Here is a 17,297-nt window from a genome sequence, read left to right as displayed (position 1 = left end):
ACACCCAGCCCAGGTTACATGGAAGCTGCTAGAATGGTGGGCAAAATCTAGCTTGTGTCCCAGACTCTAAAATGTTCACTGTGCAGTTCCCATTTCCCATGCGTCCTGTCTCTGTCATGTCTCAGACTTCTTTAGGCTTAAAAAAATACAACTAGCCAGGTTCTAGGACCGACGAAAAGCAAGGAAAGGAGCTGAATGCTGAGGCCACTTGCATGATAATAGCAGCTGTTGGATCCAAAGGGTGGCAGCGCGTGAACAACCCACAAGAACGCAAAGCGGACTCCGCATTGTTCCCTTGGTGCAATTGCGTGGCAAGTCCCGGAAGTGGAAAACTGCCTGAAACTTTCTTGTTCTTTAGTTAAGGTGTCATGTGAGGAAACCCCAAGCCTGTTACTCCTAACTCCCTGAAACTCCAGGTAACCCTTCAAGTGCCTCTCTTGGGAAAGGTTCATCCTTTCAATCCAGGGGAAGATGTGTGTTACAAAAAAAAAAAAAATTACAAATCTCTAGACTCTAAATGTAAGAAAATAAAGTATCAATCTTTAGAAAGAATGATAGCTAAACTATTTTTATTTTTTTACTTATTTCACTCTGTAATATAATTTTATCACAAGAACTCAAGAAATAAAAGTTACTATCTACCTTTATTACTGGTTTATTACACATATTTTCCTCCTAGACTTTAAAAAGTTAAGTAGTTGCCCAAACAGATCTTGGCAATCTAAAGACGTTATAGAATATAATATTCTATCACATTTCTAGCATTGGAACCACTTCTAACATAAAAAAAAAAAAAAATTCAATGAGGAGAGTCAGAGTTGAAACCATAAAGCCACTCTATATAAAATGATTATGTTTTTTCCATTTCCTAGGGTGCTAGCCTTCTTTTGTTATAATAATTGCTTTCTGGTTATTAAAGTTAATATGTTCATTTTATACTTAAAGTTTTAAAATTACAAAAGGCCTGCAGAAAAAAAGTTATGGCCAGGTGTGGTGGCACACGACTGTGATCCCAGCACTCGGGAGGCTGAGGTAAAAGGTTCGCCATGAGTTCAAGACCAGCCTGGGCTGCATAGTGAGCTCAAGGCCAGGCTGAACTACATAGCGAGACCCTGTCTCACAAAAACAAAAAGTCACGCATAAACCACCTAAAGATAAGTGGCTAACACTGTGATATACATAACACTACAAATTGGTTTTCTATATTTAAAGACTGCTTTTAAAAAAATGGGTTATTACTGTACATTGTTTTGTAATCTTTTCACTTAATACATCACATTTTTCAATATATGAATGGAATTGCTTATCTGTTTAATTTTTTTCTAAGAACACACTCCAATCATAATTTTGAGCATAATTTGTCAGACTCCTTTTCCTATAAATATATGAAAATTTCCATTGTAAAAATACTCTGGTAGAATTCCTATTGACACATTGCTGCTTTTCTAATATATCACATTATACTCATAATATTAAACTCATTAAAGAAGCCACTTATATTTGGATCATTTTTGATCCCTTTACCCCACACTGATATTTCAGTTACTACATTTAAAAACAGATACCTAAGCTGCCTGCCAATCCCCAAATGCTCCTTCAAATACATTATAGTTATAAGAAATTAATCACTGTTCAGGATAAGTGTCTTAGTAACAGTGTATATAAAGTTCTTAGCATTAGAGATCCTAATAATTTCACTTTTAATACACATTTAATAAAACTTTTTTAATGACAGCTTACAACTGGGACTGAAATAGTGCACATTTATGTATCCAGCAGGGTCTTACATTGAAAATGCGTTTCTCAGTTTGACTCAGTGCCCACCTAAAAACCCGCCACACCCACACCCCACCCACCTGGCTCTTCCCTTGTCTTTTCCCCAAAGGTCTTTGTAACAAATGTCAGACCGGTGTCTGGGGAGATATGAGAAGCCCAGAACACTCCTTCCTAAAAGGATGATTAAGTGACATGTTCTACCACTCCTAAATTTGTCATGGTAAGCACTTTAAACCTTGACCAAATAAATACAGGAAAGTAAGCACCCCTGTCAGATTTTTTAAAAAATACATTTAAAACTGAACTTCTCACTCTTTACCCAAAGCCATCTCCATATCCCAACTGCTTCATCCCCAATTATATAGCATCATTGCTATCCCAGGCTCTAGGATGGGAATCTGGGGAATAGCATCTGCTTCTGCAGCTTCTCCCCTCTCCCATTCACCTAAGTGTCCTCAGGCCACCTCCTCTTCCCACTTCTGCCTTCACAGTACTGCTCAGGCCTTTTTCTTTCCTTGGAATTCCCACTGCTGCCCCTAGCACCAGCCACTGTCACTTCCCCGGACTCTTACAATAGCATCTTACAGTACCATCTTCGAGGCACTTTGTGACAGCATTTACAATGCTTGTGCATACTCAAATACAGTCACATTGATCTTTGAGGCTTAGTTCCCCCAAATCAGTTTCATCGTGTCACTCTTCAGATCTCAAATCTAAATGATTCCCCATCACCCTCTAAAACAAACTCATATTCCCTATCTAGTTCTCAGTGCTTTTCTTAATATGGCCCTAAGCTGCCCTTGCAGCCCAATTTGCTAGCATGCCTGCAGAACTGGGCTCCTCACCATCCTGAGCCCTTCCCCGGGGAAACTTCCTTTTTATATAACTCCCTTCCCATCCCCCAAGGCCAGGTTCAAGTGCAATTTTCTCCAGGACTCTCTCACCAAGCCCAGCCTACCTACATCTTGCCCCTCTCTAGATACCCATTTAAATTTCCGTCATGGGTTTTAAATTTAGCTCCACAATTCCAGATATAAGGAATGTCAAATTGAATCTCTACCTTTGAGCCCCCATCCACGGGCTGCACAGCTGGCAAGAAATTCCGTCTGGGTTTTGTTCTAGACGCCTTGCTGTCCCCCTCCCAGGACACAGAGGGCTGAGGTTGCACATCACAGACTCACATGGCTCTCTGAGCCCTAGAACCCTCCCAGTCGTGGAAAAGCCAGCTATCGGAGGAGCTGAACTTTATTTAAATCTGCATTACAGCCAGTGTCGGCATGCAGGAGGCAGTGACACACCATGTTAAGTGCTCAAGCTCTCCCTTAGTGAATTATTTAACTGCCCAAGGCCTTAGTTTACTCTTCTGGAAAATTCTCACTGGAATGGCGTGAGGATTCAATCAGGTCACAAGGACAGTAGTCCCTGCACCAATGGCTTGAATCCGTGGGGCACTGTGTCCAGGACTGTTCTAAGCTTTACCTACATGAGGTAACACCCAAGATCACACAGCTAATAAGCATCAGACAAGGAATCAAACCCAGGTAGCTCAGCTCTGTGTGCGTGTGTGTCCATCACTACCAAACCAAATGGCTTCTGTTAAGTCTTCAATCAACGGTAGCTATGACTGTCAACAGCATGCTTGATTCTTACTATATCTGGGTCTTTATATAAATGTAAGCTCCTTGAAGACAGCAAACACATTGACCACACCAACTAGAGCTGTAGGCAAGTGCTTCAATTTCAGGATGGCTGTGAGGATTAAACGACACCACTGGGAAAGTACTTAGACAAGTGAGTGGCAGCTACTAGTATGATATATGGAGAGGTTTCATTATTTGATATAAGATGTGATGTTATCGCCTATACATCTGCATATGCAGAGTGAGGCATCTCGGGAAGGGGCCCGAGTCTACACACATTATGTTCATGTGTGCTCCAGACATACCTTACACACACAATGAAAAGATATACAATATTTTTAATATACCTGTATTCTGACTGCAACCTACCACAAGAGGTCAGGTGTGGGATTTTCCACTTATAACATCAGGCTGGTGCTCAAAAAGCTTCAAGTTTTTGGATTAGGGGTGCTCAACCTACAGCAACAACAGCTAACTTTTACCGAAGTTTTACTATGTACCAGAGACAGGACTATGGTTTATTTTCCCCATGGGTTTAATCATTGAAGCTTCACAACCACCTAAACGCTATTATCAATGTCACTTTCTGTATGAGGAACGCAAGGCACAGAGCCTACACCCTCAATCACTATATTCGTCTCGTTTGGAACTTGTCTTGTGGTCTCCAATAGAGTTAGCACAATTCAGAGCAGATGAGGAGCACCAAGAGCATTTCTGGGTTTTGTTTGGGTTTTGAGTTTTGTTGTTTTGTTTTGTTTTGTTTTTTGGCTAGAGATGGCATGAATAATAAAAAGTACTTTTTAAATGTTTGAAATGTATGTCTGAGAAGTCATGTAAAATTTAAATGCCAAAGTTTATCTCCCAATGTCAAGTAGGCTTAGCCTTTGAAATGAGCACATCAGTGAAGCCGAATCACGAAGATGAGGTCCGAGATTTCCAGCTGTGAGTGACTCACGGGATTAAACTGCACTTCACATACTGAACATCCTATTCTGATGGGCACACAGCACGGAAATGAAGGCTCTAAAACAAGACACAGCAGATCTGTTACCAAAAATTCTAACCCCAAAACAAATGTTTTAGGAGGTAAACCTTTTCTTGCAACTCCCTTTGTCGCTGAGGAAACACAGAACTATTTCAAGCCTCCTTCCAAAAACTTCCATAAAGGGCAACAATCACACATGAGGCTCATTCTCCAGTCAAGACTCATTTAAGCAAAGCCAAATGAGAGCTTCACAGATTTAATAATTTTTCTGAAACAAAAAGGTCTCCTAGGAACATGAACCAGTTGGAGCAGTCTGGTCTTAAGAGTCCTTCAAATGGAAGAGTGGATTTTCATAGCCTTGGGAAATGTAGGTTTACAGGGCAAACTGCAGTGTGAGCTCATTGTGAAGTCATGTTCCTTTTTGTTGGCAAAAGGGGAAAGGAAGTGAGCCATGCAGCCATGCCCTAAAAAACACCACTGAGACACTCCAGCTGAGGCGTGGTCAGGGCTGGGCAGGGTGCCACCTATGTAAGGCTGGAAGAAGGAAAGTTGGGATCACAAAGCAGCTGACCAGGAAGCCAGGTTAGGTATGGGAGAGATTTCCCGTTAACACTACACATTTTCAACAAGGGAGTCATTTAAACCGGTGGCTTTCAAGTGTTTTTTGCTGTGAGTCACAGTAAGAAATATACACATTATATTAAAGCCCATACATATTCACAAACATTTGTAACAAAGAATACTTACACTTACTATGTACAAAGCACTATGAAATTTTCAACTCTATTCACTTTGTGTTCTGAACACACTGGTTGAAGACTCAATCATTGAAAAACAGTGCTTTAAACTCTGACCAACACAAGGGACTCTGAGGGTATTTTTAAATGGCCTTTATTCCCCTCTCAGAGCCCCAAAGCCTCTTCTGGAAAGCTGCAAAGGAGCATGTGCTCTGGGGACAAATGGCTTGTTCTACATGCATCTGGGTCCAAATTTCCTCACGCAGGTGCACCAGTCATCCTGGATGAGGGCCTACCCCAGCGACTTCATCTTAATTACCCCTTTATATGCCCTTTCTGTCTCCAAATACTGTCTCATTCAGAGGTACTGGTGATTAAGACTTCAACATATCAATTCTGAAGGACACAATTAAACCACAATAACCTCCTACTACACTGTGAGCACCTCAAAAGGCAGAAACCATAGCTTAATCTTCTGTCTTAGTATCCACTGTGCTTAACAGAGTATCTGAATGGAGGAGATTCTCAATAAATAATTTGAGGGTTACATAATTGAAGGATCTTCCCAGAAGTACTACATATCCAAATCCAATGGCTAGTACCGGAAAAATATGGCTCTACTCTTTCCCTGAAACAAAGTTTGATGCTGTCATCATCTCTACCCAGTCCACTGCCAAACAGCTATGACTTGGCACTCAATTACCAACAGAAAAATAAAATTCCTAAGGACACATCCAAAGCCATTGGCAATACCCTTCTCCCTCCAAATCTATTCCAATACTCCTAGACTCCTGGCTTAAACATGGCAGAAGCCAGATTCAAAGCCAAGAGGAAAACATAGGAAAGAGGGAAGTAGATGTTTTTACAGATAGGAAGAAGGTCTAGGGATGGAGGGAGATGGGAGAGAGGAGAGGTGAAAGAAAAAGAGGACTAAGATGTAGTATGTACATGTACCAACTCCCCATGTTCAGTGTATTCATTACATACCACAAACATGTCCTAATAAGAGATCAAGGAAAGAAAGGAGGAAAGAAGGAAGGGAGGAAGGGAGGGAGATAGGGAAGGAGAGAAGCGGGAAGAAAGGAAGAAGTCAAGAGAAAACTGACACTGCTCTGCCTACAGAACAAGGTGTTACAACTCAGGAGAAACTGTAAGATGGACATTTGCTCCTTTCCTGCCAGAAAGGAAATTTCCTCCTCATCAGTCTGTGTGATTTGAGGTAAGCCTATCAGTCATACAGCCTGTGTGACAGTTAACTGATTGTGTCAATTTGAGTAAGAAACGCCCAACTAAACTGGAGCAGCACAGTTCTGGGTGTGACTGAAGGGATGTACTGAAGACAGGAGACCCACCCAGGGTGTGAGTGGCACCGACCAGCAGGCTTGAACCCTGAATGGGGTAAAGGGGCATGAACAAGGAAGGCTAGCGTCTGTGTCTTCGAAGAGCTCCAGTCTTCACCTTCACCTTGGATGGCGTCTCCTGGCTTCCAGCGCAGACCCCTCGGCCTCCTGCTATGGACTCAGACTCGCACAGGACACTCCAAGGAGCTCCAGGGCTTCAACCCTTGACTGGATCCTTTGGATCGCCACTGACAGCCCTTTGCACCCTTCCACACCTGACTCTGTGGGCAGCCATTGTAAGCCTACCTTGTAAATCCTAATACATTTACACATCTTGCATTAAATCTGTTTCTTTAGTAAGCACTGACTGATACGGCCTGCCTTCCTCAATGTCCAAATGAGCATATGACCTAATCAGTTCCTCTCTCTCCTCAGAGTTGGAATCCTGAGTGGAGTGGCATGAAGACAGAAAATAACTGGGAGTCCATCAAGCCGGTGCCATTAGAGGTTCCTGATACACACATCCCTGCAGGTTCCTGGCTTTGCCAAGGGTTAACTGACTCTCTGTTTGAGACCTACCTGGGATCTTCCAACAGATGCCTTTCTCTTAACTTGGAGAATGTTTATTCTGCAGCTCTCTAGGAATCTTCACATATACACTGACTCCTGGAAGTGCACTGCAGAAGTGGCAGTGAGGGCAGGCAGTAAGAATTCCCCCAGGCCACAGAGAAGTCAGGCTCACTCACTATCCTTATTATGCTGTTGCAAAGCAATGCACAGTTGTATTTTGAGTTATGCCTCCCCTGGCTAAATCCTCAGGAAAGGTGGCAGAAAAATGTCAAAATACTGGAGTGTGTGGCCACTGGTAAGATCCTAAGAATGCTTTGGCTTCAGCCAAAGTGGCCTATGTGAATGGCGAGAAAATTCTGCCCCATTTAGACTGGCCCTTCCCCCTCGTGGGACTCCAAGATAACACAGTCAGACAGTCATGAAGGACTGTGAGATCTGAATTTTTGGCTCTGAGTCAGTGATAATGCTAGAAAACACAGGAAGAAAGGAAGGGAACAAAGCACAAGGTTAGGACCAAAAGAATTGGGGGAAGCTTGATTCCCTAAGTACCTCCTGATGTATACTCCCTTCCCAGCAAGGAGCTAAGCACTGGGATGAAGCCAGAGGCTGAGGAACAAGTCAGCTTTGCCTTTATCCCAGAGGCAAAAAGAAAAGCAGCAGAATTAGAGCTGGAGGATGAGCAGGACAGCAAAGCTCTGAGAGAGAAATTCCCAGGCTGGGCCCAGATCCCAGAGTCAACCCACAGAGTGGAGTGTGCACGTACACGGTGCAGTCAAAAAATATGGTAATATTAAAACTGTTTAATTTATTACAGTAAAATTTATTATATTATCATTAATTCCCCCTTAGAAAATGCCCCCTCACTTTGGTTTTTTTTGGTACTGGACATCGAACTCAAGACCTTGAGCTTTCGAGGCAGGGGATGGAACCACTGAGCTAATTCCCTGGCCCTTGCCCCCGAACTTTGAACACATTTATCCCATCCTTCTTGTCACTTTCTGAAGCAGTTCTGGAAGTCGTCTTTCCTGAGGGTCTTTAGTTGTGCTGTCATGGCTGCCTCCATGTTCTGAATTGATTCAAAATGTTTACCTTTCCTGGTCATTTTGACCTTGGGGAAGAGCTAGAAGTTTTATGGTGCCAGATCCAGCGATCAAGGTGGAGGAGGACACACCGTGATGTTTTACAAGTCTGGCTTGCCCTTGGATGGCACCAGCTCCAGCACTCACTGTATTTTGGTCATACCTCACACAGACACTCATGAAAGAGGACTTCCAGAACTGCTTCAGAAAGTGGCAGGAAGGATGGGATAAGTGTGTCTGAAGTAAGGGACAAGAATTTGGGGGGATTTATAGCAATATGTTTTGTACTGTACTAATTCATTTAAATGCATACTCCTTTTTTTGGTACTAAGGATGGAACCCGGGACCTTACATTTGTGAGGCAGGCAGTGGCACCACTGAGCTAAATCTCTGGCCCCATACTATATTTTTTGATCAGCCCTTTAGGCCAGGTATCCTAATCCACAGAACCAACAGAATTTAAGATTCTGAAATAACATGACCCTACTAGAAAAATCCTACCCAGGGTGCTTTGCAAATGTGTCCATTAAACTCATGAGGCAACAGAGAGCAGGTTCAATAGCAGTGAGGTGCATAAGCATGTAAACTTCTGCATATGTCTCTGACATTGAAGGGAACAATCTAATCATGGAACAATAATAGCTAAATACAAAGCCTCTGTAATATTCCAGACTATCAGCAACTTGGTACCTAGGTTAAGGTGAAACAGCAACTTTATGCAGAGACTTTTTACAGGTACAAAAAAAAAAAAAAAAAATAGATTTACATGCCTACAACAGGAAAAAATAGAAAAAGATAACTCTGGAAAGTAGATTACATATTAGAGATAAATGTAGGAAGATACCATATTTCTGGAGTTGAACTAAGAAAATAGCTTTGATTTACCAAGACTCTAAATCAAATTAGACCATTTATCAGTTTATACACTGTGCTATCTGGAGAGCTGGACAATCAAACAAAGCCATTTCAAAAGGTCATGGTGGTGCATGCCTACACAGTAATCCCAGCACTCTGGGAGGCTGGGGCAAGGGAACCACAAGTTCAACTCACACCTGGGCAACTTGGTGAGGCTCTTTCTTTGAAAAAGTAAAATAGGTTGGGGATGTAGCTCAGTGTGAAGGCCCTGGGTTCAATCCCCGTACTGAGCCCGGGAGCTGCTGGAGAGGAGCCTGCAGGCCGCTGGCTGTCCTCGGTGAGCAGGGAGTGCATTGATGCAAGGGCGGTTCTGACAGCGTCTCTGCTGAGGCTGCACTGCCATAGGCATCCTTTGCTTTCCTTTTTTCCCCCACTGGTACTAGGGATTGAACCCAGGGCCTTCACATGGAGCTAGATCCCCAGCCCTTTTTTATTTTGAAAGAGGACCTGGTTAAGTTGTCCAGGCAGGACTTGAATTTGAGATTCTCCTGCCTCAGCCCCACAGAGTGCTGGGCTGACAGCCACGTGCCTCTATGCCTAGCTTAAGGCATCCTTTTCTTACACCTCCTGTGGAACTCTGCCTCCCACAAACAATGCAACCACACTGCATTCCGATTAAATGACCCCAAAATCCCATGAGAGCAGAGAAAAACTCCTAATTCCACAGAAGTAGCTGAGATATGTCACCCACTGGCTGAGAAAATGTCACTCCCCAGCCCACTGCCTTCTCCCACCATTTCATCCGGTGCCTGGAGAAAAGAGCTGTAGAGCTGAACGAGAAAGAGCACTTGTGTTCTGGGAGCAAAGGGGGGAAAATAGAGCGGGTAGGTTGGTCACCAGACAAGCCTGGCGTGATTCTGCTGACGACGTTTTAACTCTGATGAACACAAGGCTTCATCCAGTTTATTAAAATAGTGCTGGGGAGAGAGAGGCTGGCACATTCTCACATCGATGAGAGGGCCCTGGAGGTTCAAACAACAGTTGGAATACAGCTCCCACGGTTAGGAGTGGCAAATGCAGGTGTCACTTCAAGAGGAGTCACTTAGTACCCATGCAAAATGTCAGAGGAGGGACAGGGTGGGTGACAGAGGCCTTTAAAGCATTCTAGGTAATCATTTCAAATACCAGTTCTGTGTACAATTAAAATTTTTGCTGCAGAGGTTCATGAACAACAATTATGGCTCACAGAATGAGATCCAAACTCTCGCTGCTCAGCAAAATGAAAACAGTGCAGCGTGCTGTCCTCCGAGACTGGGCCAGGCACCAGATGCAGTCACCAGACATCTGGCTTTAGGAGTCTACAGCTCTTTAGGCAGCATTGCTCCACAAGGCAATCTGTTCTCTTTTTTCTTCCTTTAATAGATGTTTTCCTTACGCTCTCATTTTCTATGTTCTTAACTGATATGTTAGATAAGATAACAAATTGGGGGGCTGCAGATTTAGCTCAGTGGCACCGCACCCACCTTGCAGCTGCAAGGTCCCGAGTTCTATCCCCAGTACCAAAAAAAAAAAAAGATGACAGATTGATATATTAAAAACACACAGTAACACATGACAGTATTCATTTCCCTACACACACACACACACACACACACACACACACACACACACACAACTTACCAAATGCCTTCTTAGGTTCTATTAACTTCAGAGTAAAGAGTTCCTCCTTTTTTAATTCCTTTAACTTCTTAGCAACCTCATAGTGACGGCGTCCAACTATATTTTCTCCGTTTATGGATTCAATATGATCTCCCACACAGATTGTCTTAACTGAGTCAATAATGCTACCACTTTTAATTCTCTGGAAGAAAGAAAGAAAATTAATGATAATACAAAAACAGAGCTATGTAACATTACCTTTCGTGTTCTTGAGCTATAACATACAACATATTGACATATTAACGATGCACTTTAATATTAGGTCAAAGCAGGGTGTGGCAGCATGCACCGGTAATCCCAGCTGCTCAGGAGATTGAAGCAGGAGGATCATAATTTCAAGGGCTGCCTGGGCAACTTAGCAAGACCCTATCTCAAAATAAAATAAAAAAGGACTGGGCTGTAGTACAATGATAGAGTGCTTGCCCAGTATGCACAAAGCCCTGAATTCAATCCCAGTACCAAAATAATAATAATAATAATAATAATAATAATAAAAGACAAGCAACAAAGAACAGCCATCTTACTCCAAGCATTCATCTTCCTTATCATTCAGAACTCTGATACCTCATGGTCACCTCTTCCTTGAGAAGCTTTTCCTGACCTCCCCAACTTACATCCCCAAGACTGGGTAAGATGCCACTCTCATCCTGTACTGTACTTTGTCCTATTTATGCTGTACTGACCTCCAAGCCAAACACTTCACATTTGTTATGCACTTTACCCTACCCACTTCCATAAAGCATCACTGGTCAGAAAGATGGAAGCTTGGGAAAATCAAGTGGTTTCCCCGATTCAGCACCCCACAGTGCAATGTTCATTTCCCTCCCACTCTCCATTTCTAAACGGTAATGCCCTTGGGAAAGTGATGGCCTTCTTCACCATTGTGAGTCCTGTGCCTAGCAAGCAGCCTGCATGGAAAACCCACTATAAACGCTTGCTGGGTCACTTCAACATGAGGCACACTAGGGAAACATCATGCATCTACGCTGGAGCTTTTTCCACAGACGACACTTTTTAAACCTTAGTTACACACCTGCAAAGACGCAAAGAATGGTATGGTTTTGTTTTAATTAGTGCTAGAGGATTGAACCCAGGGCCTCGTGCATGCTAGGTAAATGCTCTAACGCTGAGCTGCATCCCCAGCCCACCCTTTTGGTTTCAGGACAAGGTTTCACTAAGTTGTCCAGGCTGGCCTCGAAATTACTACAAGCTTCTCTTCAGCCTCCCCAAAAGGGTATGATCTTTCCTAAGACTGATAACAAATAACAGACAGTATGTCTAACATTTTGGGAGTAAGGGTGATTTTATATGATAGTTTTTCATAATATATTTTAGATGAGGAGAATGTAAGAAACTTGAAGCTGGTCTTTCTTCACTCTTACTTCTCTACAGTGCATCTGTTGTGCTGAGCCTCAAATGAGGTCTAAAATCTCTAAGATGAAAGGGTTTTAGGGACAGCAGCCCCAATTGTAACAGCCCTGCAAGTGGACAAGTTCTTCCACGGTGCTGAGGAAGGGAATGAAGGCCAGGGGCCTCAGGAGGACGAGCTTTTCATGGGGATGAAGCACAGACCTATTAGAGGCTGCCGCTGTGGTGCCCTAAGCACACATACACCACCCTCACCCATAATCCACTAAGTAATCCACAGAGTAATCCATGGATCATTGTGTCTCAGAGTTGGGAGAAACTGAGCTCATTACCCCAGCATAAAAGCTGTAAAAGATGAATCTGAGAAGATTGGGGATTTTTACTTTTTAAATTTTTTAAATATATATATTTTTTTCTTTTTTTCAATGATAGGGACTCATGCATGCCAGGCAAGTGCTCTACCCCCGGCCCTAAATTGTATTCTTATATACCAAAACTCAAAATAGATTTTTTTTTAATTCTCAATTTTAAAGAATACTAGCCAGGTGTGGTGGTGCATGCCTGTAATCCCAGCACTCAGGAGGCTGGGGCAAGAAGGTTGCTGCAGATTCAAGCCAGCCTGGAATAGCAAGATCTTAACACCAAAAAAACAAAACAAAACAAAAAATTGCCATGCTGTTATAGCAACTACTAGCAGGCTATAAGTAAATAATACAGTACCAATTTAAACAGCTCCCTAATATTATAAGTAGTTAACTATGAAACAAAGAAACCAGAAGTTCCATAATCTGACTGGCATTGTTTCATTAGAAATACATGTTAGCTTCGCACACACAGCTAACAGAAACAATGGTAACCACAACATACCACGCAACAAAACTAGTTTCTAAGTGGCCACATAAAAATAAACAAGATTTTAAAAAGATTAGAGTCTAACCAAAAATACCTATTAATTATTCTGTTATATAACTGTGTTTAAGCTGCTAAAAAATTTGAAGGTCTATATTTAACTGACTTTTTACATCTTTGTGCTAATTTATCTTGAAACTATGTTTTCCTTTGCTCAAATATACAAATCCCAGTGTCCTACTACATGTTCCTTTTAGTTTTTAAGATTTGGTGCTATAATTTTATTTAAAATATTAAAAGCTACCTATGACTCTAATCAGTGAATGGAAGGTCAGAGGATCAGCAGTCTTGTCGAATGTACACATGCACATAGCTGGAAAGGCCAACACCAGAGTGGCCCAGATGGAGGAGGAAGGATGAGTACCTGGAAGGAGGAGGAGCTATCAGTACCCGGATAGAGGAAGAAGGCAGAGCAGCAGCAAAGAATCCAGGCGACCGGGAGCAACCTGAAGGAAGTGCAGGTGTCAGAGGCAGCAGAGAAGGATCTGGGATAACCAGAAAGGACAACAAACATGAGACACTTGGAGAAGAGTAGCAGAAGATGGACCAGATATGAAAGCCAAGCTGATTATTAGTGATTATAGAAGCCACTGATTATTTGAGTACCTGGACCCTTGGCCCCCTACATGGGTAGAATAAAGGATGAGGCAGCAGTGTAATAGATCCTGAAATCTAGTACACACTGACCATCATGCAGTAGCTGGGCATCAGTTCCTGAAATTGGTAAAAGTGCTACTCAGGTGCAGATAACCAAGAGGGGGAAATAAAAGAGAGGCATGATACTGTTCTCCTTCACCCTTAGGAACTTTCTTGGGCTTGGAGACTAATGCTACCAAGGCAAAGACTTTTTTTTTTTTTTTTTTGGAAGGCAGGGTTTACATTGTTAAACACAGGGCTCGCAATCATAGCGCCTTCCACTTCATTCACCCTGTACGAAGAACTCTCCCTTCTCATCACAGACATCTGGGACGCTGTAGGGTGGCATGCCACCCATCCTACATCTTAAGCAGCAGACTCAAGGTTGTTTTTTTGTTTTGTTTTGCGATTTGTTTGTTTTTGAGACAGAGTCTTGCTGTGTAGTTCAGTCTGGTTTTAAAACTCACTATGTAGCCCAGACTGGCCTGAAACTCAAAGTGATCCTCCTGGCTCAGCCTCCCGAGTGCTGGGATTATAGGTGGGTGCCACCTATAATAGTCTCGCACACACACCTGGCAGTGTTACAGCTGCGTGTCCTGCCATCATGTTCAACAACTTTGAGATCTGCACTGCTGAGCTTTCCAACACTGTTCTCAAATGACACTCATCATAATAAACTCATATTTCTACAACCCTCAGGTAGTCCTCACAATAAGTCAGTGAGAACAATATTCGCTGTTCCCATTTGGGTGACAAAACCAAGATACAAAGATCATACAGCTTGGCCAAGATAGCACGGCTAATAAACAACAGATTTGGGTCTCAGAGGTAATATAATTATAAATTTTAAAAATTAAGAAAAGAGTAATACCTGTCAGTAAACAGCACTCAGGGAGGCTGAGGCAGGAGGATCATTAAATTTGAGCCCCGCCTCCACAACTTAGTAAAGTCTTGTCTCAAAATTTTAAAAATGTTTAAAAGGGATAGGGATGTAGCTCAGTGTGAAGACCCTGGGTTCAATCCCTAGTACTGAAAAAATAAAAGCAGACATAGAGCCCAAGGTCTCTGGTCCCAAGTGCAGTTCTGCATTATATCCACCCAAAATGACCAATCACCTGTGAACTCTCAAATTTCCTTTTTGCAGTCCCAAAGATGGGACCCAGGGCCGTCAAGCTAAGCTACATCCCTGATCTTTTTTGTATTTTTTAGCGGCTAGGTTGCCCAGGTTGGGCATCTACTTGTGATCCTCCTGCTTCAGCCTCCCAGAGTGCTGGCATGACAGACATGCACCATCACACCCAGCTGAACTTTGAAAACTTTTTTGGTTTCATTTTATTTTTTCAGACAGGGTCTCACTATGTAGCCCAGGCTGGACTCCAAGTCATGGTGATCCTCCTGCCTCAGCCCCCTCAGGTGCTGGAATTACAGGTGTGCACCCCTATGCCCAGCTTTGAAATTTCTTTTTTTGACAACTTCTACCTTCCAACTTTCCATTTCCTTACTTCTACTGAAACTGTTCCTTGATATCGCAGCCTTTAGATCGGATACATTACCTGTGTCTGAAACCATTCCTTCTGTTCTGGCTTTGCAGGCCTCTGCTTATATATCCTCATCTCTACCCTAAAATCCTGTGCCCCTTCAACATCCTGCATTTCCAGCCCTGCTGAGTCTCAGTGCGGACAACTGAATAAGCAAAATGTTAGAAATATATGAGAACATATTTCTCAAACTCACAGCGATCCTCTTGCCTCAGCCTCCTGAGTGCTGGGATTACAGGTGTGCAACGCCACCCCTGGTTTACAAGAGTTCTATATTATCAGTATAATTTTTCTATTTGTTTGAAATTATTCTCCCAATTTTTAAAACATTTTATCAACCATATATACATATGATATGAATCTCTCTTTTAAAGTGAACCGTATGTCAGCTGGATTATGCTCCATTCTGTGTTTGTGTGTTTGTGTGTGTGTGTGTGTGTGTGTGTGTGTGTTTTACTGGAGATTGAACCCAGGGCCTTTGCATGCCCTCATGCCCTTCTTTTATTTTTTATTTTAAGACAGGGACTCACTAAGTCACTTAATTGCCCCATCTGAGTTCAAACTTGGGATCCTCCTGCTTCAGCCTCCCAGAGTGCTAGGATCACAGACATGTGGCTACCACACCTGGCCCACTTTCTTCTTTGTTACCAGGTCCTCTGTGGCCACAGGACTGGTGACTAGTACTCTGGGCCAGTATGACAAGGCATTTAAAAAAAAAATAGAAACCCAAGCTCAGAACATCTGAGGCTAACATCTAAAAGCTCCGCATGTCTGCAAAACTCCCAAGCCTGTCTCTGTGGACAGAGGCACTGCTCCTGCGCCTCAGGTCCTGAGCTTCCCTTGGACAACCACACATGACGTTTCCAGCGCTCGAATTTTCCATTTGGTCACCCACTCAGCCTTCGCACAGCCCTATCTCTTACACAGCTAAAAATAGCCATTCTGTGGAATGGGGAGTTGAAGTACCGTTTCCAGCTAAGAGGAGAACTTCACAAATGATGATGAGCTAGTAATCAGGGTTTGGATAAAATAAAGGCAATCAACATACTGTGTTACATGACACTATCACCAGCTGAGCTCAGGGCATGTGAGCAGCTGGCTCTGGAGCCAGAGTTCCTGGGTTCAAATCCTGGGCTTGCCCAGCAGTAGAACCTGGGACAAGCTTAAGCTTCCTGATCCTGTTTTTACAACTGTAAGACAGGTTGCTTAGATTGCCTGCTGTGGGCAAATCTCACAGACATCATGTTGAGCAGAATGGAAGAGAACATGAGGTACGATTATGAGAACTTCGAGAGTGAGCTAACAGTGAAGAGGTCAAAAGGTGGCTACTTTTCGGGTGGAAGAATATTGACCGGGAAAGGGCTCAAGGGAGACTTCCAGTTGGCACTAGTCCAATTTCCATCCATCTAGGTGGCAGACGCATGCTGGTGTATAAACATTCACGAAACTGTACACTAAAAATTCGCCATGCCTCAAGCCGGTGTGGTGGCTCGGGCCTGTAATCCCAGCACACAGGAGGCTGAGGCTGGAGGATCACCATGAATTCAAGGCCAGACTGGGCTACATAGCAAGACTCTGTCTCAAAAACACAATTTTTTAAAAAGGAAAAAAACTGCATCTGTACTGAACATGTACAAATTTCTTTTTATCATCACTCCCCCCAAAATACAGTGCAACAACTACTGACAGAACTTTACATTTTGTTAGGTATTGTAGGCAGTCTAGAGAGGAAATAAAGTACACAGGAGGGGCCATATAGGTCACATGCAAAACACCATGCCATTTATATGCAAGACTACAGCATCCAGGGGGCTGCAGCCACCGAGGCCAACTGTACTCATTACAACCGAACTATTTCTAAGGAAAGTCTTTTTTTTTTTCCTGCTCCTTCATACCACTCCCAACTTCTTTCTCTTGCCTGTGCAACAATCCGTTACTCTTGGTAACTAGCTACAGAAATTATCCAGCTCAGGCCATGCTGAAGAGCACTTTTCAAGAGGTAAAGAAGGAAGCCAGAGATCTCTGGCTGGAAGTAAAGCCAGGGCCCCAAAGCTCAGCGGGGAGTCGGCAGATACTCATCACAGACCTGGAAAACGGGTAGGGCTGGGAGTCTTTCCTTCTCAGTAAGTTCAACATTCTAGAGGA

General features: G+C 43.0%; 1 protein-coding gene across 2 annotated transcripts in view; it reads right to left on the bottom strand.

The window, feature by feature from the left end:
• Gipc2 (GIPC PDZ domain containing family member 2) overlaps window positions 1-17,297 on the bottom strand; it is a 438,776-nt gene that overhangs the window by 395,644 nt on the left and 25,835 nt on the right. For both annotated transcript variants that reach the window (XM_004841397.3, XM_087212959.1), the window contains exon 3: window positions 10,663-10,843. In XM_004841397.3, the coding sequence (XP_004841454.1) occupies window positions 10,663-10,843 (181 nt within the window). The remainder of the gene's footprint in view (window positions 1-10,662; window positions 10,844-17,297) is intronic.

The sequence above is a fragment of the Heterocephalus glaber genome, unplaced genomic scaffold (assembly GCF_053883595.1).
Source record: "Heterocephalus glaber isolate CG9 unplaced genomic scaffold, H.glaber_assembly_v1.0 deba00001442, whole genome shotgun sequence".
In the NCBI taxonomy this organism is placed as follows: Eukaryota; Metazoa; Chordata; class Mammalia; order Rodentia; family Bathyergidae; genus Heterocephalus; species Heterocephalus glaber.
This window is presented reverse-complemented; position numbering and strand designations above follow the sequence as displayed.